The 27,282-nt window shown below is 35.4% G+C and overlaps 1 protein-coding gene across 20 annotated transcripts in view; it reads left to right on the top strand.

Moving 5' to 3' along the window:
• The window catches only part of MPDZ (multiple PDZ domain crumbs cell polarity complex component), a 172,941-nt gene that overhangs the window by 113,564 nt on the left and 32,095 nt on the right, over positions 1 to 27,282 (top strand). For 6 of the 20 annotated variants that reach the window (XM_021675924.2, XM_021675923.2, XM_012453518.3 and 3 more), the window contains exons 23-30: positions 1,119 to 1,160; positions 3,733 to 3,837; positions 8,488 to 8,580; positions 14,224 to 14,401; positions 17,190 to 17,300; positions 21,291 to 21,389; positions 24,690 to 24,852; positions 26,979 to 27,175. In XM_021675924.2, the coding sequence (XP_021531599.2) occupies positions 1,119 to 1,160; positions 3,733 to 3,837; positions 8,488 to 8,580; positions 14,224 to 14,401; positions 17,190 to 17,300; positions 21,291 to 21,389; positions 24,690 to 24,852; positions 26,979 to 27,175 (988 nt within the window). The remainder of the gene's footprint in view (positions 1 to 1,118; positions 1,161 to 3,732; positions 3,838 to 8,487; positions 8,581 to 14,223; positions 14,402 to 17,189; positions 17,301 to 21,290; positions 21,390 to 24,689; positions 24,853 to 26,978; positions 27,176 to 27,282) is intronic. The other 14 variants (XM_064381629.1, XM_021675933.2, XM_064381649.1 and 11 more) reach the window with 5 other exon arrangements.

A 27,282-nucleotide genomic window follows, 5' to 3' on the forward strand; every position in this document is an offset into this window, starting at 1 on the left:
GATTTATTCTCAAATGCCTTAAAAATGCTCTCATTCAAATGGTGATAGCTTAACTTATTGATTAACGATAGAAATAAACTAAAATCATCCTTACATAATGCTTTTTCAGGAAAAAAAAATAGTAGATTATAAAATGCAAATAGCCATTTAGGTTGACCAGGGCTGAGCAGCATGTTCTGTGCATTTTGCATGAAATTTTTTTGTCCCTGTACCTTTCCTACCACTTGTTTCATGAAGCAGAAGGTTTAGAATTACCTTGAAAGCTATGTGAATAATCTTCCCAAAAGGAAAGTTTAGTCCTTCCATTACTCTGAATAGAACCATAACATTGCCTCGGGTCCATTAAGCTTTGTGCTCATTACCTGGATCTAGGCTCCATCTACATTGCTTTCTCATTATTTTTCTTTATGAACCTAGCTTAATCTGGGTGGTGGTGGAGGGGTGTATTGTAGGGACTTTAAAAAAAGAGACTGTGGTTCAGTTACATAACTGATTGGTTTTAGGGAAAGCATTGCATATGGAGACAATGCACTGGATTTCTTTTTTGCCATTTACGATAGATAGCTAGGAACTTTTGTGTGTGTGTGTTCATGCATGCATGGGTAGATAATTTGAGTTTCAAGAGTTCAAGAACAGCCAGTTTAAGATCCAGGTTTCATTATTTTCTATGGAAAACCAGATGCGAAGCCTCACCAGAATGCATTCTGTTTCACTTCTCACTCCACCTTGCCAGGAGCTCTTATATTTCTGTAATAATAGCCAGGGTTTTGTGCTTAGCAGCAGCTGCTTATAACATCTGCCAGATAATTACTGAGCTGAATCAGAATTCACCTGCCTTAACCTAAAGTGTGGGATGAATTCCTGATCAAGGAATAAAAGATTGATTGCAGTTACATTTTTTTCATGCCTGTTAATAATCACTGCTATAGACACTAGTAAAGAGCAGATGCTTTTCTGGGGGAGGTGTAGATGGGAGGGAGGTGGAAAGGGGAAAAAAAAAAACAACCAGGAGCACCCACTTTTAACTACATATGTATGCATCTCACATTCAGCACAAGACATTGACATTTGTTAACACCATTGTAAAAAGATGCCGCGGCGTATGCTTCACATTCTAGATTTTCTGCAACACCTGCTGACGATCGAGCCCCCTTTTATGTGTGAGTATCAGTGATTCAAAAGCTCATTATGACTGTGTGTTACAACTTGTCTGTGAAAACAATTTTGTGCTTTTGTAATGTCCCAGTGCAAGGATAGATCCCGATATAGATTTCGTATATACATTTTGGCTTGTTTTCTTCGTTTAAATAAGAACATAAAATCCAACAGAGCTGTGGGATTGTTACGTTTTCACATTGCACTGATGATTGTGAACTCATTTGAAAATCGTATTTTCTAATTACAAAGCTTTTAAGCTCCTTTGTAAGGGAAGGATCCTGTATGCATGTGCAGGCGCAGTCTCTGCATTAATAGCCATATCACATTACAGCATCACTGATGGTATTATTTTTTCTGCTAGTCCATTTATAACCAAAAGTTAGTCCATGTGTAACCAAAAGTTAGTTTAAAATTTTAATTCAACTCTCTAAGCATTTTCAGTGTGTTTTTGCAGCTCTTAATACAGCTTTGGCCTTTTTGCTATGGATTTGGAGATTTTGTATGATTGTGTGACCAGACTTGTGCTAGCATGATTCTACATGTGCTGTTGCATTGTGGGACGCTTGTTCTGGTGGCCTCACTCTCTGTAGTGGCTAAATAGTTATGAAAACTGCCGTCTCTACTCTTTCTCAGTGGTATGCCAAGTATTGGAAAAATATTTGTAAATGCCTCCACTCCTCACCTTTTGGTAAAAGAAAAAATAACATTGAACAAATGTAAAGAAAAATTCCTTTTTAACATTGTTTGGGATAGAAACATCTTCACCTTCTTTCTCAAACCAATTAAAAATTAAATACTTTGTACTGATTACTATTATTTTTGCTATTCTATCTTGCCTTTTCTCCCTGACCTTTTCCTGGTTTTTTAAACTTGTGTTTTATTTATAGGAGTTTTACTGAATATTCAGGAATAACATCAGCTTTCTTGACTAGCCTTTTCACATTTTAGGTTTTTTATTTATCTTTATTTTATTTTTTCATCATTTAAAATATAATCAGTCTTCTTTCCTGACATAATGTATTGTTTGAAGGGATAAAAGCAGATTTGCTATGCCGTATATTTTTGTAGCACCTTAGAGAAGGTGTCTTTATAGATGAATAAATTAAATAGGGCCAGAATTAAAATGCAACTTTTTCACCCAGCTTAGTCTTAAATCCATTGATCTGTACTTTCTGCTTCATTTTTTTGACCTTTGAGGTAAAAGTGTCATAAAGAGATTCCCAAAGGCTCCATGTATTCTGCCCAAGTGATAGTATGACCAGGAAAGCTGATGACCTGTGAGAGCACTGACTTACATTTGGATTGTGCTTCTCAGCTTACAGTAGCTTCACAAAAGTGACATCCTTTTTGTGGTAGAGGGTATAGAGGTTCAGCAGTGGTGATTTACCCCACGACATTCTGCATGGTAGCAGAACTATGTCTTCCGACTCCAAACCCAAGTGACCTCGCACTTTGAAGTGAAAGAGTGAATGCTTTCTATAGAATAACCAATATATTTAAAATTATGTATACTCCTCATTCAGTAAATTATGACATTGGTATAATTTTTATTTTGTTATAACATAAAAGACAATCTTTTTATCTTTGCCCTCTAGTGCTGAGGCTTTGTATACTTATTATTTTAACAGATATATTATGGAGAGATGATTTAATAATCTTTGTGATTTCTAATTTTTTTGTTGTTGCACAAAAGTGCTGTATTGAGTTCACATTCAGTATTTCGCTTATGTTACTATTCATTAATTTGAAGATCTTGAAACAGCTTACTTAAAAAACCATATCCACTATGTAAGAAGACTTAGAGGACAGCCGTAAACTTGAGTTTTCATATATCAGTTTCTAAACATTACAGCAGTAGTCAGCATCTGGCACAGTGTCTTCCACATAATAGGCATTCAGTCAGTACTTGTTGAATTAGTAAATGGCCATTCACGTGTAAATTGTCGCCTTTACTTTGAGACCAAAGTGAATTTTAAAAAATTGCTACAAATTAGTAAGATTCTTTCCATAAACTCAAATGGTTTAATCTCATACTTTAGACTTGAGAGTTCATAACTTAATAGAGCTAACATAATTATTGATAATACTTGTTAATCTCTAGAATTAATTATGTATTTATAGAAAGATGTAAAGTAATTTGTGATATTTAGCATTTCAATAGAGTAAACCTATTTTGTTTCTGCTGGAGAACCTAGAAATCTTTGGGCAAAATTAATGTTATTACTGACAATCATTGTTTTAGGGATTTATATATCTTCCTAATTAAAAAAAAAATTGTTGTTAGCCTTTTCATTTGACAGTATAAATAATTCTGTTTTCCTTCCCCGCATGATGATTAGTAAACACATAGTTAATCACAGCATTTAAAAACTTAGTTTCTGTTGTTATTTTTCCTTATAGAATACTTTATCCTGTTGAAGTTTGGACTCTGCTGAATATACTGATTAAATGAGTTGTGTGAAAAAGTAGGGAGAAAGAGACGATATGACTTGTTTCCTTTATTTTAGAAACTTTTTCTAACAGCTAAGCAAAACATTGTTTCCCTTCGCTTTCATGGATTCTGTTTTGTTCCAGAATTACTTATGTGCCTGCAGAACATTTGGAAGAGTTCAAAATAAGCTTGGGACAACAATCGGGAAGAATGATGACATTGGACGTTTTTTCTTCATACGCTGGCAGGTAAGTGAAACATTAAATCTGATACAATAAATGATATAGCAAGTTGTAGAGGATTTAGAATTCAGAGTCAGGAAGGACTAGAACAAAGAAAAAGCCTGAATCCTTTTCCTCTTTCAAGATTTTAAAAAATATTCTTTCCTTACCCTCAATTATATAACTAATTATTATATAGTATGGAAAATTTGAGAAATATGTAAATATTCAAATCAATAAAATAGTATTTAATTCTACCACACAATGTAGCACTTTTAACATGTTGTTTTCATAATTTGCCCCAAATGAGTATCATTTCATTAATTTCTTAGAACCTAAGAAATTGTATTTTTTTACTTTTTCATAAATATTATCAAACAACTTTAGAAATGTTATTTATTCTTTTATTAACATGCATACAAATTCAGAAACTTTTTTTTTCTTTTTCAAGGCAGAGTCTCACTCTTGCTCAGGCTAGAGTACAGTGGTGCCATCACGGTTCACTTCAGCCTCTACCTCCTGGGTTAATGCAGCCTCCCACCTCAGCCTCCCAGGTAGCTGGGATTATAGGTGTGTGCCACCACATTGGGCTAATTTTTGTATTTTTTGTAGAGATAGGGTTTGCTCATGTTGCTCTGGCTGGTCTCAAACTCCTGAGCTTAAGCAATCTGCCCACTTCGGCCTCCCAAAGTGCTGGTATTCACAGGTGTGCACCACCATGCCTAGACCAGAAACATTTTAAATCGCAATTTTCTTGCTCTTTTGGAGAATGTTGAGCTGAACCTGTTAGCATATATACATGTTAGGAAACGGTGTTTGGCTTTTTAAAGGTGCTTCGCTTGATATATAGTGTATTAAGAGCCTTTAAATAATGTACGGAATGTTTTCTTTTTTCTTAGGAAAGGCGGGAACTGGGTTTTGATGCTGCTGCTGACTGAGTCAAGATCAGGGAGATAAATAATGTCATATTGCTTTTCCATGAAGAATGTACCATTTTACACTCTCAGTTGTGGGCCTGTGTTTTTCAGTTGTGCTGGCAACTGAGTACCAAGTTTCTTGTAAGCATGTGGTAGAGCAGAAATGGCCTTGCAAGCACTTTGAGGTCTTCTCAGAAGAGTTCTACCATTCTTTTTTTTTTTTTTGAGATGGAGCATTGCTCTTGTTGCTCAGGCTGTAGTGCAATGGCGCGATCATGGCTCACTGCAACGTCCACCTCCTAGGTTCAAGTGATTCTCCTTCCTCAGCCTCCTGAGTAGCTGGGATTATAGGCACCAGCCACCATACCCAGCTAATTTTTTGTATTTTTAGTAGAGACGAAGTTTCACCAGCCAGGCTGGTCTTGAACTCCTGACCTTGTGATTCCCCCATCCCCCCACCTCAGCCTCCCAGTGCTGGTATTACAGGCATGAGCCACCATGCCCGGCCATGTTCTGCTATTCTTTAGAGAATGTCAGAACGTCCTAGAACACCATGGTCTCCAGTGACCTTGCATTCATTATGATCTTTGCTGCTTCCTCCGCAGATTACACGTGACCACAGAATACAGAAAGTGTCAGGGAAGGGGAAGTTACGTTATTTGTATAATAAAGGGAAGGAATGGCATGGTCCTTGGGGCCTCATGAATATTATGGGAAAAGGAGTATAATTGTCCCTCAATATCTGTTGGGGATTCATTTCAGGACTCCCCATAGATACCAAAATCCACAGATGCTCAATCCCTTACACAAAATGGTACAGTATTCACATATAGCCAGCCTACACACATTCTCCCATATACTTCAAATCATCTCTAGATTACTTATAATACCTAATACAGTGTAAGGCTGTGTAAGTAGTGGTTATACTGTGGTTTTTTTTTTTTTTTGATAATGACAAGAAAAAAAAAAGTCAGTACATGTTCAGTACAGTGCAACCATCTATTTTTTTTTCCCCAAATATTTTTGATCTGCTGTTAGTTTAATCCATGGATGTGGGACCCAAAAATACGAGGGATAGGGGAGGCAACTGTGTTTACTTTACACTGTACAAAGGTCAGCCACCATCCAGGATTTCCATTGTAGGGTTAATGGCGTGAGTTGATTATAGTTTCCCAGTGCATCCTGTCAAACTGGTAAAGTCAATTATTTCAATGTCCCTCTGAAATGTGTGTCACATGACTTACTTAAAGAAAACACCAGGTAACATCTTAGTCCTGTTAAGTTCTATGGCCTTAAAATGCAAGTTATTAGAAAGAAAGCCACTTTGAGCACTGTCTTCCTCCAAGCACAGAAAAGCGTATAGCCTGGATTGTTCTATGCTCTAACTAGCTGCTTCACTGCAGAGAAAGTATATTTTCTGTTGATAGCAGAATGCTTAAAATAGAACTAAGGGATCTGCATTTTAGAATCTGCAGCACAGAAAGGTTCAGTAACTTTCCCACAACTAATAAATGCCATAGCCAAGCGTAGAATGTAAGCAGACTCCATGTTCTTACCGTTGGATCCAAAGAAGGAATTGCACAAGGAATTGCCATATAAAAATATGTGGCAGCATAGTATGGCAGTTAAGAACTCAGGTTTTCGGGAGGCTGAGGCAGGAGAATTGCCTGAACCCAGGAGGCGGAGGTTGCAGTGAGCCGAGATCGCGCCATTGCACTCCAGCCTGGGTAACAAGAGCGAAACTCCGTCTCAAAAAAAAAAAAAAAAAAAAAGAACTCAGGTTTTATGGTAAGATGACCTCAATCCAAATCTCAACTATGCTGTATTACCATATGACTTTCTGCCAGTTACTTTACCTGGTACATATATGCAGATATAAAGAGATCTAGTTATTATAGTTGATAAAGTCTTGTTGGTATTCAGTGGTTTAATACAGCAGAAAAGTAGTTGATTGTCTTCTTTCTTGGCTGATTGCATACAGGAAGACATGAAACTTGAGTCCCTGACACTCTAAGATGAGTAAACAATAATCAGCACATGTAGGGGAGCATATTTGGGTTAGTGAAAAGATTCAAGATTATAGAATAATCTGAAGAGACTAGGGTCCTTGGATTAGATTATTCTGGAAATTTATCTTATATCTAAAAAGGAAGAAGCAAGATGCAATGTGGCTAGAGTGTTTCTGAGTAGCTCCCACTGCTTAGGCTTTAGGATTAAGGACCTCCCCCAGTACCTTGGCTATCACTGAATATTTTAAGGACTCTTTCTAGGTTCTAATTCTTGTCTATTGTCTAACTCTCCTTTCTTCATCATATTCTCTCCTGTTGTACTTCCAGAAGGTTAGGCCTAGTTTTTACCTCTCTCCCTTGCATCTTCTGGATGAAGATTTCATTTTTACCATTTCTGTGTCAACTCTTTGATAACATATTTAGGATCTCCCTCTTGGAGCTTTTCCCACCAGCCCTACCCTGCTGTTGAGTTTAGACTCTAGGAACCCTAGTCTCATTCAGAGCCTTTTCTTTAATTGCACAGGGGGGAAACTCAAACACAAAACCAACGGGTAGGACCTATAGCCAGTACATTTTATTCTGACAGTTTAAAAACAAAAACTTAACATTCCAAGAAAGAATGAGACGTTCTAGGAGTGCCTGGACATTTGCTTGCCAGAAATGTTGCAAAGCGCATTCAAGCTCAGGTGGATGATTGGATTAGATGACTTCTGATCTTGAAGTCTGAATATTATATCATTTGAGAGAGTTCAGTACTCCTGTCAGGGGAGAATGGCTATAATGTTTACATACTTTCTTTTGATTCTTCAATTTCTATAAATATCAACTGAAAACATTTATTGAATCAGAATTTTTATAGCCTTCTCTGCTTTAAGTGGAATATGTGGACATGTTTCTTCAGAAATCCAATTTTTACCAACAGCCTAGTGACAGTCCATAATCAGTTTAACCATCCTCTGTTATCCTGGCAGTGTCATTTATTAACACAAAGTACTCCTTTGGACTAAACAAAATATTTCTTGATATTGTTATTGTATATTTTCTTTACAGTCGATCAGTAGATTGGACACATTTTGTCATATCCTTCCATCTGGCAAAATCTAAATTGCTACAGAAATATAGCAGAAATGTTCAAGAGTAACCTTGAACACAGATGTCTTGTAAACTGCTTCCCTTAAGAAGTATTCTGTGTCTTGGCCCTCTGGGTGGAGTGAAGCTGGACCATAAGCATTTCACTTAATTTTTCAAAAATGGAAAGAAAAGCATTGGTCCATCCTTAGGAAAAGAGATACTGAACTCTTCGCAAACTTGATGAGAAATTCCTTCAGGACAGGGATCAGGGCTGTGCATACATGCTTACAACCTACATGGTACTTCTAGCTTCTTGCACATTATAGAAATTTAAGAAATGCTTGTTCAGTGGATTTTCTTTACAAACCTGGTATTTATTCCATTTTTCCTATTCCTTTCCCTTATTCTCCCATGTTTCATCAGGAAAGAAACAGACTAGACAAGAATCTTAGTGTTCAGCTCTACACTATGATAAGTTGATTCTAATGTAAGGTTTTAATTTTGTTTGATTAGGTTTTTCTTTCCTCCTGATGTAAAAATATTTTATACTTATTGCCACATATGGTGAAAATATAGAGTAGTCCTGCATTTTTAGCGAAACCAACAGTAGAGTACATATAAGATAATCTTGCATATTTTACTAGGATTTTGGGGTACTCATTGTATAATTCTTTAACCAGAGACATTCCAGAATTACCAGAGCGAGAAGAGGGAGAGGGCGAAGAAAGTGAACTTCAAAACACAGCATACAGCAACTGGAATCAGCCCAGACGGTAAGGACTATTTCTGTCTTCTGCCCAGTCAATGGATATATAGTGTTTAAAGAGAAGCAGGTATAGTTTCAATTACTGGATTTCAGCTTGCTTCTTGTCCCTTTGGGTGAGTTGTTTAATACTTCTAACCCATCATTTTTTCATGTATACAGTGGAGAGAATAATGCATATCACACAGGGTTAAAACTAATATATATATGCAGAGATCTGGCACATAGTAGGGACTAAATTAAAGAAAATTATGCATAGGTAGTTGGAATGGATAATACATTCTGTAGAGTTTGATCTTAGGTATACCAAAAAGTATTCATTTAAATTTTATCTAGCATTTGTAGAAACTAGATATGCAAACATATATATTCAAAACGTGTGCACATGTACCCGAGAGCCCAAATACAATTAAAAAAAAAATCCCACCAAGCTTTCTATGGTGCTGCCTACATTGAGAACAGGTATAAGTGCTAGATCTGTGGCAGAAAATATATTCTGTATTCCGAGGTGTTAAGTGTCTTATTTATTTGTGGATGGAGGTAGAAATAAGTTAGATGAAACTGTTTTGTAGCAGATAGTCATAGTGATAAACTTGAATTTTTTAGGAGGACAGTAATCACAGGAAAATAAGATGCATTGGTCAGTTTTGGTAACAATATTATGAAAGGAAAAGTAGTTTTTAGAAGGTGATATGATTTGGCTCTGTGTCCCCACCCAAAGCTCATCTTGTAGCTCCCATAATTCCCACTTTATGGGAGGGACCCTGTGGGAGATGATTGAATTATGGGGAGGTGTCTTTCCCTTGCTGTTCTCCTGAAAGTAAATGGGTCTCACCAGACCGGATGGTTTTAAAAACGGAAGTTGCCCTGCAGAAGCCCTGTTATTTGCCTGCTGCCATCTACATAAGATGTGACTTGCTCCTCTTTACCTACCTTCTGCCGTGATTGTCAGGCCTCCCCAGCCAATGTGGAACTGTAAGTCCAATAACCTCCTTCTTTTGTAAATTACCCAGTCTTGGGTATTTCTTTATCAGCACCATGAAAATGGATTAATATAGAAGGCAAGATGCAAAATGATTGGTGTCAGTAAGAGCCATGTTAGAATTTTTGACTCTGATACTTTCTAAGACAAGATTCTTCATCTCTGCTGGGTCTCTGCTACTTTATCTGTTAAACGGGGTTAATAATGGAATCTTTTTGAATTTAGAGGAGAATTCAGTGTCATCTAAAATCCTTAGCATAGTGCCTGGCAAACAGTGAGTCAGCCGTTGGCTTTGTCTATATTGATACAATATTGGTCACTGGTACCTGATCAAAGAGAAAGCACTATATACAGAAATTGTTATGAAACTTTCTTATGAGAAAGAAGAGTATAACGTCTGGACTGGTAAATTTTTATGCTTTTCTCCTTTTAACCTTCACGCAATTCTAAGATAGCTAACAACCTTACATAGAGAATATGTCCAAAGTTTACATAAATCCTTCTAAGAAGTACTCTGTATTCACTAATGTAGTGCTTCCCCTACATGCACTAAGCTACTTCTAGGGGAATTTCATAGAACACAAGAAGAAGAAAGCTTAATGGAATAACCAGAGCTTTTAATGAATTAGGAGTTAGTGTTGTGAACATCCTTCATAGCATTAGAAATGTGATGGGACAGTCATACATGAAAACAACAGAAATTTGCATGACAATCAAGAATACTTTTTAGCAAAATGTAAATTTTAAGATTATAAAATAGGCTGTATTTTATTTTGCATGTGATTTTCATTTTATACAGTTGATATTGTACTACTACATGTATTATTTTCCATTTTGCTTAATTTTTCTCTCAATTCTTATGTTTTGTAATTCTATCAAGCTTGATACTTAAAGATCTAATTCATTCAATTTAGTTGTTGTGTTGCATGTCAATATATGATACCATAGTTTATTCATTGTCAGATTCATAGTTAACAGTTATTTGCTATTATAATAATTCTGTGCAATAAATATATTTATGTATACTTACACATGAAAATTTATGCAGGGAATATATCCAGAAGTGGAATTGCTGGCCTGTAAGTTTGTATGCATTTTTTACTTTCAGTTTGTCAAATTGCTTTTTAAGGTTGCTATACCAACTTTTTTTTTTTTAAGATGGAGTCTCATTCTTTTGCCAGGCTGGAGCTGGAGTGCAGTGGCATCGCCAGGCTGGAGTGCAGTGGCATGATCTCAGCTCACTGCAGCCTCTGTCCCCCAGGTTCAAGCAATTCTCCTGCCTCAGCCTCCCAAGTAGCTAGGACTACAGGCGTGCACCACCATGCCTGGCTAATTTTGGTATTTTTAGTAGAGATAGGGTTTCACCATGTTGGCCAGGATGGTCTCAATCTCCTTACCTCGTGATCTGCCTGCCTCAGCCTCCCAAAGTGCTGGGATCACAGGCGTGAGCCACCGCGCCCGGCCACTGATGTTTTTTTGTATTACTCAGGAAGTTATAAGAATCACTTTCTAATTTGCACCAACCATATAGAGCCCTCAGAGACATTTTCTTTCCTTCTTTCTTTTTTTTTTCTTTTTAAGAAAAGAGTTAAGGAGTCCTACATATGTATTCTGGATTGTTAAATATGGACACTTGGCTGAACTTACTATATGTGCAAGGTACTATATGTACAATGGCTAAACTTACTACTTTGCTACTTTGCCATAGGAACTACTTTAAGAAAACAGGGAAGGGACAGTTGTAGTGGCTCATGACTGTAATCTCAGCACTTAGGGAGGCTGGAGTGGGAAGATTACTGAGCCTAGGAGTTCCTGAGCCCAGGATGTTGAGGTGAGAAGTCAAGGCTGCAGTGAACCATGGTCACGCCATTGCATTCTAGCCTGGGCCTCAGAACGAGACCTTGTCTCAAAACAAAAACGAAAACAAACAAACAAAAAACAGGGAAAGATGGTGGATGTTGGTTCTTTTCTGTCACAGAATTTCTGGAGTAAGAGAAAACAACAGTATTTTAACTAGTTTATTAATGAAGATTTTGTAAGATCAAGGATCATGGTATAAGGTTCTTTCAAACTAAACAGGTAGAGTTTCTAGAGTTACAGATTTACAGTCAAGAAAAAGAGTTACTGGCCACAGGAAGATGTTCCTCAGCATCTGCTTTCATTTTACCTGGTTCCCGTCCTTTCCTCTCTGTGGTGCTCTTTCATCCTCAGCCTCTTCTTATCTCAGTCATTTTTCAGGAGTCCTTACTTCAACCTTTTCTCTTCTCTGGGAGTGCCTCAAATGTTAGTGTTAAGGACATGTTTGACAATACTGTCTTATCCTACTTAATGTCCAACATTGTCTTCCTTTGTCAGCATGGAGCAGATTTCAGGGTCTCATCATCTCCTTAAAGTTCTGTTTGGTATGTTTTCCTCCAACAACCTGAGCTTTGACTCATCCTGGCCAAAGACTTCATTGCAGATTTCCTTACTCTTTCTTACATCCTGCTTTTTAACAAGCTGTTTGTGCTTTAAATATACTCAATAGCTCTTATAGCTATTTGTAGTTATTACATTTGAGTTCATGTCTTTATTTTGTGAGTATGGGAAATGTATTCAAGGCAGAGGAATTAACAAGCACCAAGGCCCCAAGGTAGGAGCATGCTAGATGCTGTGGTAGCTTGAGTGGAGAGAAGAAAGTACAGAGCCCATGGCAGGTGTATTAGTCTGTTTTCATGCTGCTGATAAAGACATACCCAAGCCTGGGCAACTTACAAAAGCAAGAGGTTTAATGGACTCACAGTTCCACGTAACTGGGGAGGCCTCACAATCATGGTGGAAGATGAAAGGTACATCTCACATGGTGGCAGACCAGAGAAGAGAGCTGGTACAGGGAAAGTCCCCTTTATAAAACCATCAGATGTCATGAGACTGACTTACTATCATGAGAATAACACAGGAAAGACTTGCCCCATGATTCAGTTACCTCCTACTGGGTCCTACAATATGTAGGAATTTTGGGAGCTACAATTTAAATTGAGATTTAGGTGGGGACACAGCCAAACCATACCAGCAGGTGAGGTTAGGGAGGTAGTGAGAGAATCATATCCTGTAGGATTTTGTCAATCACTGCTCTTCATGTCCTGACTGTTAGTGACCAGGTCTGCCTTGGCAAGAATGACTTCTGTTTCTACAGAGGTGAGTTCCTGACATAGTGTATGCAGGAGTGTTCTTTCCCTTGCTTTGGTTGCTAAGCTTAGAAACTACTATCTGTTTTGCAGTAGCTGAATTTTTTGATTACTTCATATATTTAATACTAAGATCCTGTAAAATCATCTTTTTACACTGCTATGTGCCCCAGCCTGGAGTATGAGTCCAGTTTTACTTGTAACATCATTTTCAGAAATACATTAATATATTTTCAGATTCTACAAGACACATAGTGAGAAGGTATTTTAAACTATCTTGTTTTACTACTAATAAAACCTTCATAAATTGAGCAAAGTAATATTTGTAAGAAGTAACATATATGACATTTTATTCCATTGTGTTAAAATATTTTTATTAGTATTTTAAGCCAGCTTAACCATTTTTAAGTGTACAGTTCAGTGGCATTAAGTACATTCACATTGCTATGCAATCACCTCCACCGGCTATCTACAGAACTTTTTTCATCTTGCAAAACTGAAATTCTATGCCCATTAAGTAATAACTCCCGTTTCTGCTCTCTTCGCATCCCAGGCAACCACCATTCTACTTTCTGTCTCTATGAATTTGGTACCTCTAGGTACCTCATATGAGTGAAATTAAATGACATTTGTCCTTTATTTTACTTAGATGATTTACTTCACTTAGCTTAATGTCTTCAAGGTTTATTCATATTATAGCATGTTTCAGAATTTACTTCTTTTTTAAGGCTGAATAATATTTCACTGAATTGTATAGTATTTTATCTACTCATTTCTCGATAGATAATTGGATTGCTTCTACCTCTTAGCTTCGTAAACATGGGTGTATAAATATTTCTTTGAGATGCTGCTTTGAATTCTTTTGGTTATAATACCCACAAATGAAATTGCTGAATCATATGATAATTCTATTTTTAAATTTTTGAGGAACCTGTACACTCTTTACTATAGCAGCTGCATCATTTTACATTTCTACCAACGGTACACAAGAGTTCCAAATGCTCTGCATCCTTGTTAATTTCTGTGTTTTTTTTTTAAGTAGGTAATAGGCATCCTGTTGGATATGAGATGGTATCTTATTGTGGTTTTGATTTGTATTTCCATAATATTTAGTGATGTTAAACATATTTACATGTAATTATGGGCCATTTATATATCTTCTGTAGAAAAATGACTTTTCAAGACATTTGCCCATGTTTTACAACACTTGTTTATTTTTTTTTGTTGAGATTTAGAATTTCCCTTTGTATTCAGCATATGAATCCGTTATCAGATATGTGGTTAGCAAATATTTTTTTCCTTTTGTGGGTTGCCTTTTTATTCTATTGATAGTATCATTTGATGAACAAAAGTTTTTAATTTCGATAAAGTACATTTTGTCTATTTTTTCTTTTGTTCTCTGTACCTTTGGTGTTATATGTAAGAAATCATTGCAAAATCCAGTATAATGAGGCTTTTCCTTTATGTTTTTTCCTAAGAGTTGAAAATTTTATTTATTTTCTAGGGTTGAACTCTGGAGAGAACCAAGCAAATCCTTAGGCATCAGCATTGTTGGTGGACGAGGAATGGGGAGTCGTCTAAGCAACGGTGAAGTGATGAGGGGCATTTTCATCAAACATGTTCTGGAAGATAGTCCAGCTGGCAAAAATGGAACCTTGAAACCTGGAGATAGAGTAGTAGAGGTACCGTACCTTCAGTAAACTTTCTGTGTTAAAATTTTTCACCTGCTCCATCCTTTGTACTAAGGAAATTGTCATCTTCATACTAGTTACTCAACCCAGCATTAGAGTAAAATATGTATGTGGTTAAAGTATTTCTTCCTTGTTTATTTTCATGTATAATTTTCTCTTATGTATATAATGACAGATAATATGTCTTGATATAGAGACTGACGTTTGGAGATAAAGCCAACCATTTAAAAAAATTGGCTCCAAAATAAAATAATTATGTTCTGTTTGAAAGAACAAAGCACAATTCTTAGGGAAAAAATTTGAATTAAGATTATATAGACATACAATGTATATATATGCACACACACAAAATGTAGATATAATTATTAATGATATTTTATTTCAAGAAGTACTTTATTATCATTTCATTGCAGATAAACTTTGTTGGATGAGCTTTTTTTTTTTCCAAGTGCGTCTTTTTTAGTAAAATATTTAATGCTGAGACCTCAATTACCTTTCATGTAATTCCTTCTCAGTCGAAGCCAGGATCTCTCTTCTTTTCAGTGCTGTGTTCATTCATCAATGAAGGCTCCATGTGTGTGCCTGTGTATATGTGTGTGCACATGTATGTGTATTTTGTTGTGTGTTAAAGAGAAGCATGTCCTTAAGTTGTGCCTAATCTCTTAATTCAAAGCAAAGTTCAATATTTTAAATAGACTCTCCTCTCATAAGTCACTCACTCATTTACTCAACAAATATTCCTGGAACAGCTGTTGCATTCCAGGTGCTATAACAGGCTCTGGGCATCCCACAGTAAACAAGCCACTGTGCTTGCCTGCCAAGTGGGACAGACTTGACAAGTAATCAAATCGCTTCAGAATAGTGTGATAAATTATTTGATCAGGATAAGCATAATTTTATTTAAGCGGATAGAGAAAGGAGTACCTGACCCAGATTTTCTGAGTTTTCAGGATTTACAGAGTAGACTAAAAGAGACAACTTCTAAATAAAGACAGTTTTATTACTACTATAATGACCATTATATTTACTTTATACAAGTGACTGTCATTTTCTAAACCCATATAACTTACACATTGGAATGTTTTGTTTAGAAGAAGATTATAACATATCAACCATGACTTTTAAATGAACGTTTTGATGATTGGTTGATTTATTACTTCATTGACTTGCTGTCTTTAAGAGCCAAAGGTGGAAGCACATTGGGACCTGAGAGAAAACAGGGGCCATGTCCTTTTTTTTTTTTTTTTTGATGACCATTTATAAGGAAGAATGATAGGCTTTTTCTCTACCCTGCATTCTTTCATTAGATGATATCTTAGACCCCTTTTAAGGAACTTCTTTAGTTAGGATACTACCAAAAATTTTAAATTTTGAATCATCACTAAGAAGTTTATTTTATTTATACCTCACTATTAAATCCTTTTGACCTAAATAGAAAAAGAGCTATTTATATTATTTTCTAGAAAGGAATGGTCGTAATTTGCTCTCAGATTTTGTTTAAATATATTTAAAAAGTTAAAGCTCCCCTTTTACATGGAAAAGAAAGGACTTTTTCATGTGTTGTAAAATACTCTATGCAGTTTAGCAGTGATTTGTGCCATATGTGCAAGGGCTTTTCTAGTATGTAGGAAGCCTTAGGCCTCTGTAATCCTGAGGATTCTAAAGTGTGTCTCTGCTAAGAGTTTCTCAAAATATATGTAGACTAGGTGAGTGCAGATCTTCAGATTATCCTCTGAGAATGGTACTTTGGATTTGAGCAAAGATAATTAACATCCTGTTAAATTTTTCCATGAATGGAATATATAGTAGACATATGGTAGATGTGAATACTGACTTTTGTTCTACAAAAAAGTTAGAAGCTATTTTAATATGCACAAAAAATGTTTTCATCTAAGTATCAACCTAAGGGAGGTTTTTTTCTAAATCTATATAATTCTTTTAAAGGTGCTAATGTTCTATGCAAACATCTAATAATGTTCTTTTCTAGAATTGTGTCCACTCTGAGTTTACTGTTTTGTGTATATATCATAACATGGTGATTAGAAATGACAAAATGATAACATCCTATAGTTTTCTGACAGGATTACCATTTGGCCTTTTAAACTATTTTTGTTCCTACTCAGATAGTGTATAAGCTGAGCTGATCATTACTCAGGCAAACCATAATCAATAAAATTTACAAAATAACTTTAATTCTCAAACTATATAAGAATTACTAACAATAAACACAATTTCTTAGCTTCTAGCTCCTATCATATCTACTGCAAGAATTCTTTTGCAAAACTAACCTTATCATTATCTGATTTTTCTGGACATCAGAATTTTGTTTTGAACTTCAAGGTTCCCTACAGAGAGAATTATACAAGGCATCACCCCTTCCCACATCACTCTATAATGGATTAGAAGAAAATCATTACAGTGACTCATGATGAAGACAGTGCTGCCAGATAGTTCCCTCATATTATTTCATTAATGATACAGATTTATTAATTTGAAGGAGCAGTTGAGCAATGTAAGGAATGCAGAAAGCAGAGCCTTCATTTCAATTGATTATGACTTGAACTGACTATTAGAGACAGAGGTCTATGTCCAAAGCAAGGGACCACAAGTTAGCTGGATAGACGGAAAGTTCTGCAGCTTTACAAGTAGTCTCAATTATTTTTGATATTAAAACAGAGTTTCTAGTAGTCTAATCAAGGATCCCTAAAACTCTATATCCGCACATTTTTTTGTTGTTCTATAGATTCTTGAAATGTTAAGCTGAGGCCTTCCATTGCAGGTGGATGGAATGGACCTCAGAGATGCAAGCCATGAACAAGCTGTGGAAGCCATTCGGAAAGCAGGCAACCCTGTAGTCTTTATGGTACAGAGCATTATAAACAGACCAAGGGTAAGCGAACACAAAGGGCAAGGTAGGCATATCCAAACAGTGTTCAACTTGGAATCTAATGTATCAAGGCCAAGTTGTCTATATAAGCAAAGGTAGTGACTTTTAAATCTCAGACTTGTTAAAAGTTTGTTTTGCTTTCTCAAAAATTGAGTTATGCTGGAAGTCTCTTCCACCATGTTTAATAAAGACTTTTGAGGTCTGTTGAATATACACAGAAGTAGGGTTTATCAGTAGCTCTAGGTATCTAGACGGTTAATTGTTAGTATTCATTTCAGTCACAAAATAACACATTATTAAAAGGAATGTGGTATCATGATTCAAGTTAATCATCTGCGATCTCTAGTGGCGCCCCTTAGAAACAAAAGAAATGACCTTTTCTTTTTAAATGTATTCTCTAGACAGAATCTCCTATTTATGCAATCCCATGATCATCTGTGAATGATCTTTCATGTATTTGTGTATCCCACTGAATGTTAAATTCACACAGGGTAGATTTGGTTTTTTTACAAGTGATTTCATAGTTGCTATACTCTAGCCACAATCACCGTGTAGCTCTTCATCACTGTATATCTATATTGGTGGACAGAAACCTACCAACTCATTCGCCATCAGTCATCACAGGTAAAATAGCTTTAAAAAACATTTTAGAAAATGTAAGTACATTTGATGAATGTTGTTAGCAAAGATACAGAGTGAGGCTTTGGATTTGATGTGACTTGATGCTGAAGATGAAAATGATGCCAAGAGTTTTAAAACTGTTTTTTCCACTCCTCCTTTATGCCTCATGAAAAAAAATATTCACATGGAATTATTAAGTATATTGGGTTCACATACCCATTTGAAAGTTCTTTAGAAACATATACCTCCACTCAAAAATTGCATACCATTTCCTAGATGTCATGAAGCTCTTATAGACTTCTCTTTTGGATTTAAGTTAACAACCCCCATTGTAGTGATTCTCTTTGAATTATCTGCTTACTAGTTTTTAGAGTTGGTTGTCTTTAAAAGAAAAATGTCAGCATATGTGAGGGAACTTGAAGGCATCATCTAAAACTTAAAATATGTAATTTTATCTACAAAATACACTGAATCTTAACGTGTAAAATCAATAATTCAAGATATTAAGGCTCAATTTAACTTGTGAAATTAAGAATTTAAGATACTAGGGTTCAAATGATGAAAGTAACCAACAACTCTCTAGATGAGCTCTGTCGAAGTAACTTATCAATATTCTATGCCATGGACTATAAAGTGACCAGATATATTTTACTGGTCCTTCCTTTTGTTGTGAAGACAGGTGTAACTCTGATCTGGGTTCACTGTAAAGAGTGAATCTAGTAGTTCTTAACGTAAGCCCTTCAACATCTGCAGTTTTTAATCATTCACTTGTTTATTGTTAGGTAATAATTATCCATTCAGAAAGGAAATTTGCCAAATGGTAGGGCTGCCTCATGCTGCATTCTTTACAAAGCTATTCAATTTGTTTAAATAACTATAAATCCTTTTACATTTGTTTCCATTTGTGTGTTAAACATACACACAGCATAATAATGTTTAATGGCTGTTTAAGTTAAAGCTATTTTTTTATGTGGGTGGGTTTTAGTCCTTTTTTGTTTTGTTTATAATTTACAACTTTTACATATTTGGGACAATACTATAAATTGCTGAGTAGTGATTCTCAATATAGCTTTAAAAACTTAAACTACAAATATTTCTTTCAATGTCAGGCACAGTTTCCAATGAGTTGGGAAGATTTGTCTCATACACCTGGAAATTACTCTTATTTTACTATCTGAGGTATAAAGATACCTGATTTTATAGCAATTGTTACAGGATAAATCTTGTTAAGAATGATATGTGTAGTCAAGTCATACTTATTTTGCTTTGGAAAATTAAAATTAATTTTGCATTTAAATGAGATATGTTTTGTTTCAACGATTTATTTCCTTATGGAAATAAGCAGGTCTCCAGTAGTCTAAAAGGAACAATCACAAATGCATATCCTTAAAAGTCTCTTAGTGATAATTGTGTTATCTGTAGATGTAGGATAAACCTCCTAGGAAATCTTAAACATGGGCTGAAAAACCAGTCAGTTTCTTTGGTCCTTACGCTCTTCAAGAATCAGAAATTTCCAGAACTAGCCCTGATAATTTCACCAGTGTGACCCTTCACAGAATTCGGTCTGACCACATTGTCTCACTGAAAGGTGGGCCCCATTTAAAGAGACCAGAGAATGTTTTTATCTTCCCTGTGCTTCTTCGTTGTTAATATTTCTGCTTTTCTCAGTCCTTGGGACTACAAACAGAAGTTTCATCATTGATTTTTTAATAAGAAATTGTCTGTTTCTAAAAATATTTTCCTAATAATAGAGTAATCTACCATTTCATCTGCTGTGCTTGTGCTATATACTTTTACACTTTGCTATCTGGGCCAAATTCTAATCCTCTAAGATCTGCAAATTAAAAAGGAAACAAAAGTAATAAAAATTTAAAAACTAGAGCTTTCTTTAAATATTTCATTTCTTGTTATTATAGTTTTGTTTTCTAATGTTCCACAGAATTATAAAGGACACTTGAAACCTAAAAGTCCCATGTATGAAGATTAGAAATAATCTCCACTTTCCATAGCATTGAACTATTTTGCCTAGGATATATTTTTCTCCTCTGCCTAGTCATTTCTTCCACCTTAATAAATGGTTATGTTCTTTGGTATTTGTGATCTCCTCTTTTGTAAAGCAGGAGTTGACATTTTAAACTGAAAAGCAAGGAGAAAGTTGAGATGAGCAGAAATGTCATTGTGCCCATTTCTTTTTCCTGTCTTCCCTCTGTAGGAAAAACATTGCAAGAAGAGCAGATTGAAAGGGTAATGTGGCATAAGCTTTAGTGCAGGCATACTGAGGAGTCTTTCCAGAGTGTTCTCCCATACAGGGTGGTGTCACATGACAACCTCTCCCTATACTTGATGCCTGCCAGTGGGGCTTTTTTATAGAGAGAAGTAACACAAACATTTAATTGGAGCCAAAATGAATTTTAAATGTCTGCAATTTCCCCTGAAAGATATAGTCAATAAAAGAAAAAGATAGCGGGTGTGAAAAGAAGGAGAAGAATTTATTGTGCTAAGGAAATTACTTTTTTTTTTTAACTATGAAAATGCTAAATTCTATCTGGCAGTCATCCTGGCTTTAATATGTATTTTCAACTCTAACAGTCTGGCTCAGGGCTTATTACTGGTAAGCCACAAAACCTCTGAGAAACACTTTAAGGCAGGACTTCAAATATTATCTAAAGCTTCATAAATTCCCCAATAATATGGGCAATTTTATAGGAAATTTATTTAAACCATGAATCTCCATGTTTCTACCCCCACAGAAACTGGGCAGAAATAGAGAACACTACTGTACAGGAGTTCATTTTTTAATAAATTGTTGAGTTTTTAAGTTAAAAAATACAATTGCTCTAAAGCACTATCATTACGAAGTCAAAATATGGAAAGTTTCCTTACTAGGAGACAACATAAAAGAATGATGAAGGTTACCAGTGAACTAGCAGATGGATTTATAATTTGCATTCTGGAACTGATTAATTAAAAAAACATAATTAGCTTTTAGATGTAAATTAAAAAATTTTGTGGTTTTAATTTTGAACTTGTTTACTGATATTCGTGAAACATGTAGTAATATATAAAGTGGGCAAAATATATGTGTCTCTGTTAGTAATACTGAAGACATTGAGCAGAAATAAAAGAAATTTGGGATCAATTTGGCAACTAGTTTCCTGTGGGTGGTGTGATTTAGACTCAGATATAGATTCAGGTCATTAGAGACAAATCTTTAGTTCCAGACTGTTTTAAGATGTTGCTATTAATTACTAGAGCTGATAGGATCTAGTTTCACACAGGCAGTTCTTTAAATCAGTATGTACTTTGCTTTTAAAACTGAGTTGTTTTCAATACATTTCCTTTGCGTTCAGTGCCTCTTATGTTTCCTTTTAGAAATCCCCTTTGCCTTCCTTGCCGCACAGCCTTTACCCTAAGTACAACTTCAGCAGCACTAACCCATTTGCTGACTCTCTACAAATCAACGCTGACAAGGTTGGATAATGCCCATTGTCTTGCTGTTGCCTTTTGCAAATGTTTTGTTCTTTGTTACTACTGTGCCTTTGTCCCAGTTCACTGTTTACAACATTTGGGCAGGAAAAAAAAAACCAAAAAACTGAAGCTGTTCGGAGTGGGCATGCAAATCCTTTTTAAAGCACATTTTCCTGCCAGAGAATATTTATTTTTATTGCTGAAATTAAATGGCCCTTCTGAAAAGTAAAGGAGAATCAGGAGTCCAATCCTTTCTTTCATTTTGATGTGATTTAAAATTTCTGATATTTAAATTTTTGTTAGTTGCCAAATGTACGATACTTTCACACGTAATTTCTTTAAAACCTTGTATTGCTTTAAATCCTTTTCAGACTTCTACAAGGTGATCATAAAAGCTCTAACATGAGTAAATCACTGCACAAATAATTGTGTATGTGTACATGCAGGCGTCTGTTGAATATTCATGAAGCATGCCCATATAATTGCCTGAATCAGGAAACGTAACTGTTTCAATGCTTGTAAATATATACTTGGATCTTCTCATTTTCTGATGAAATTATAAAACAAAAATTGAAACAAAAATTTACAAGAATTTATATACCATAATTTGATCATGAAAAGGAAGAAAGATGTCAACAATATTTTTTTCAGGAAACACTTTATGAATATTCACCAGATTACCATGTTATTGTAACGGATACCATGTTATTGATAGGGATAACCAAAGATGCTATATATCTGAAAGAATATGTTTTCTATTACTATAGGAATTACAGAATTCAAGTAGAATTATCTTCTACTGTTCCCCAACTAACCCTTTTGCTCCCACACCCTTTAAGGTTTGTGTCAGTGTGGAATTTTCTTATGTGGATGTGTTACAGTGTGCTTTATGTGTGTGTTGTACTTGGTGTGTACATACATGGCATGGAGTGATTGAACAATGTTTGTTAAAGAGCTATATCTTCATGAATAAATATTAAAAAGATCACTACCGAGGCAGATACATGATCTTCATGAGAATGAGGGTGTCAGGAGTATGAAAACACAACACCTGATTGTCCCTCAAGTAAATAAAGGCTTATATTGTTTTAATTAGTCAGGTAGGTTAGGGTACCATTTTGGTTTACTCACAGTATGAAAATGTTGTGCCTAAGATCCCAAACAGTTTTTCAGATAAGCAGGTTGTTTGTTTGTTCTTAAAATAACAACTCAGAAAAATTATGCAGCAAGATCTATAAAATGTGCATTTATAGATTTGTTAAAATTATGGAAAGTTTAAATTAGATTTTGTTCTCCTTTTAGCAAAATGGAATGGACTTAATTCATGCTTTATAACATTTTCTGTTATTACAGAGAATAAATTTTTTTTAACCAGAAAAATTCTAAAGTACTATGATAAAGAAACTTGATTGGATCAAGTGAGGGTTTTTTTTTTTTTTGTATGTTTGATCATTTTTATTGTTATATTAATTCAAGAGATTTATGGCACAGCATTTGGGAAGATAACAAGGGTTCCATTTACATTATGTAACTTTTATCTGTTTGTCCAATGACATATAGACTGAACATTTCAATATAGCAGATTCTGTAATCTGACACGTATGCTGTTAAATCTCTATTAACTATCTCTTTGCTTTGCCAGAAAATTGAGTGCTTTCTGAATCAACAAAGAAAGGTCACATTTAGTGTCAAATAGTTCTAATGTTAGATATATTTTTAGGTATTCTAATTCTTGGCACCAATTGATAATTTCTAAGTATTTGTGCATGTTTATCATTTAATGTATTCTTATAAGAAGTCAGTTTTTTAAAAAACTCATAATATTTTTCTAGATATAAACATTTATAATAAACCAAATTGTATCAGAGGGATTCTTATGCAGTAAAAAAGTAAAATAAAGATATATGGGAAAACTATAGGTTCATGGCATCAGGGCCAGCTTGGTACCAAGGTTAGAACTTTAGCTGGATGTCCCTGACCTTTGAGTTAGGTACTGTCTTACTTATGGAAATTGGAGGAGACAACATGGTATAATGGAAAGTGCATTGGATTAATACTTAAGCAAAAATAAGTCTAGTACCACTGTTTGATTTGGAACAAAAACTTCCACTTCTTGTAGCCTCAGGTTCAAAAGGTTTATTCATCTGCAAAATGAATAGAATGAACTCAGTAACTTAAAAACCTTTCAAACACTAACATTCTGTTTGATCAGCTGTAATATCAGGTTGGTGCAAAAGTAATTGCAGTTTTTGTTATTAAAACTGCAATTATTTTTGCAATATAATAACTTATGATGCCAAGTCCTTTTTTTTTTTTTTTTTGAAATAGGACCTATGACCCTAAGTGACACCAAGTATACCGTGCTTTGGCTTTCTATTAAGGAGCCCCCTGTGTTTTCTCATTTATCTTGTGATCTGCCTTGGCAAGGGAAAGCTGGTGTCCTTAAAACCATGCCTCTCAGATCTGAGTGTGTGCTCTGTGCTAACAAACTGGCTCCCTGGCAGACAAGCCTGCATGTATGATACTTGCTATCCTGGATTTGTTGAGAGAATCATGTGGAGAGAGGATTCAGGTAGCAATAAATAATTATTTAGTCTCACTAATAAGCTTTGAAGGGCAACTTCTTTGTTAATTATCTTTTTTGCAGATTTTCCTAGATGCCCTAGATCTTACCTGGACCCAAAAGTTATAACTTTTAAATGATATTTTTCTTCTAGAAGGGAAAGTTTGTACAGTTTTCTACCAAGTCATATAAGCCTTCAAATTCAATAATCAATTGGCTTAAAATAGCAAATAAAAGTTCAGTGAATTGTTCTCTGATACTACTTAGTTTAATATATTTAAACTTTACCTAAATCCCATCTAATATTTCATATATATGGATACCTGTATATATCTATATATACACATATATATGGAAATAATAAGAGTGTAATGTCAAAAACAGACTGGCTTTAAAATATCTAACAAATAATGAAAAGGTCACATATATAAAGATGTATATTTACATATTCATATTAAAAATGTATATTTATATATGTAAAATATCTAACAATCTGAGTTTTCCATTATTTGTTAGATATATATATATATGTGAGCCTTCCATTATTTGTTTTTTATATATATGTAGAATATATATAAAATAGCTAACTATATAAACTATAATATATATAAAATAGCTAACTATATAAAATAGTTAGCTATTTTAAAGCTAGTCTTTGCTTTTGACATTATTCTCTTCTTCCTCTTGAAGTTTTCTTCCTTAGACTGCACAAACCCACTGCATTCTTTTTGTTCCCACAGGCACCCAGTCAGTCAGAGTCAGAGCCAGAGAAGGCTCCATTGTGCAATGTGTCCCCACCCCCTCCTTCAGCCTTTGCAGAAATGAGCAGTGATCACGCACACTCATCTGCAAGCAAAATCTCACAAGATGTGGACAAAGAGGATGAGTTTGGTTACAGCTGGAGTAAGTTGTCTTTTTGTGATGCATTTAATTATAAGAGGTATTAAAATAGCTCTGAGTTTCCCAAGGATTATGCCCTGGATAAATAAGTATGTTGCAGCTTTTGTGATATATACTGCAATTCTTTGTGGAAAGAAATAGTGTTTGTTTTGCTTGAATACAGCATACATTCCTGAGGCATGAAATCATGCTTTTCCTTTCCTTTAAAAGTACTGTTAAAGCTCACTTTGCCTTTTGTATGAGAATTAATAAGGACAGGGTACTCTCTGAGAAGCCAGTACTGGGTCAGCCACCCTGTGTCTTGAACAAGTCATCACCCCTTTCTGGGCCTGAGATTCCTCATGTAAAATCTGGTTGTTGTTGATATCACACCTTGAACTTCTGGTGTATTTTCTATACCAGAATGATGACATAGTGTAATTGTGGAGATCAAAACTTTAGGCATTGGCTAAGCTGTTTAACTGTCTCTAAACTTTAGCCTAGTGGTTATCTCTCTTTTTAAAATGCAATTCTTCCTTCAGATTGCTAACATTCAATTAGATAGTGCCAAAAGAGTGCTAAGCACAGCGCCTGGTGCCCAGCAGTCTTTCTTTCTTTTTCTTTTTCTTTTTTTTTTTGAAACAAAGTCTTACTCTGTCACCCAGGCTGGAGTACAGTGGCATGATCTTGTCTTACTACAACCTCTGCCTCCCAGGTTCAGGCAATTCTGCCTCAGCCTCCTGGGTAGCTGGGATTACAGGCGTGTGCCACCATGCCCAGCTAATTTTTGTATTTTTAGTAGAGACGAGGTTTCACCATATTGGTCAGGCTGGTCTCAAACTCCTGACCTTGTGATCCACCCCGCTTGGCCTCCCAAAGTGCTGGGATTACAGGCATGAGCCACTGCGCCCAGCCCAGTCTTTCATAGGCAGCTGTTATTAGGACCAATAGGGAATCTGTTTTCTAAGGAAATACCATTTTATAGGAAAATATTTAAAATTTAGCCCAAAGTCGTTTTAAGAAGTTTTATTTTAAAAATCGAATTATTTTCTTTAAGAAAGCTGTAGTGCATCTTTTTAGGAAGTAAAGAGCATAAAAGTTATGCTGCTATATGCTAGAAGGAGTCAGGAAATAAGAGTTTATGAAATTGATGCAATTAAGAATCAATGTAGAATGCATACATTACCCATTAGCCATATAGTAAGATTTTCTAAGATGACTGGCACTGTTAAAAGTTTGTAATTTTCTCAGTCTTTTCTCAATGATACTAGAGCATATTGCTAACAATCAGTGTGGTCAGAATATACTCTTAAGGAAAACGTGAACTGGAATGTTTCAGTTTTCTATTATGAAGCCACCCCAAAATGTAATGGCTTAAAACAACAATTTATTATTAATCTATTAAAGGGCAATGGATGACTGGGCCTAGCTGAGCTAGACTTCCAAGACAGCTCATTCACATGGTGGACAAGTAGTGCTGACTGTTGGCTGGTCGCTCATCTGTGTCTGTGCACTGGAGCATCTACGTGAGGCCTCAAACCTCTTAGATTAAAGAGGGTGCGCACTAACCGTCACCTCTTGAAGATGTGGGGTAGAAGATGTAAATGGTCTCATCTAATTAGGACATGTGTCCCAAAGCTGGGACATGTGCTTCAAGTTGTCCTGGGCTGATAGCTCTATGCAATAAGAAAGCCCATTCCCTTCATTTTGGACAATATCTGCCAAGCAACTGCCCAACATGATGTGATATACAATGTTGATTTTCCTATGGGAGAAAAGCTGCCACTGATTAGTGAACACAGATATTCTGGATGCCTTAGTTCTGTTCTCCGCTGCAAATGATCAAGTTTCTGGTTTAATCATAGTCTTTTGAGAGTTTATAATGAATTACTTTTCTTTGACCTAGCCACCCCAAGGTGAACTGATGAATCAGACATTGCACCCTGGATGCAAAGAAATTCCTCAAAGTTTGGTTCCTCCAGGAAACCAGTCCTGTTGCCCAAGTGGTTAATCTATTTAGCTTTTAACTGACAAAGATTACATTTTGGCACAAAATACTGCCCTTTTGAGATAAAACTAAATAGCTTTCCACATTAAAGCATTTGACTGTAAATTAAATATATATTTGTTGTTGTTGTTGTTACATGTAGAAAATATCAGAGAGCGTTATGGAACCCTAATAGGCGAGCTGCATATGATTGAACTGGAGAAAGGTCATAGTGGTTTGGGTCTAAGTCTTGCTGGGAACAAAGACCGATCCAGGATGAGTGTCTTCATAGTGGGGATTGATCCAAATGGAGCTGCGGGAAAAGATGGTCGATTGCAAGTTGCAGATGAGCTTCTAGAGGTAAGTTTTTGAGGAAAACTTTGAATTTATTCTTGTTGTATTAGTGTAATGGAATCATCAGTTTCCAGAAAATCACCCAGACCTTATAGTTACTGAGAAAACCATCG

Source organism: Aotus nancymaae, unplaced genomic scaffold (genome assembly GCF_030222135.1).
Source record: "Aotus nancymaae isolate 86718 unplaced genomic scaffold, 86718_ANA_hifiasm-v0.15.2.pri h1tg000003l, whole genome shotgun sequence".
NCBI lineage: Eukaryota > Metazoa > Chordata > Mammalia > Primates > Aotidae > Aotus > Aotus nancymaae.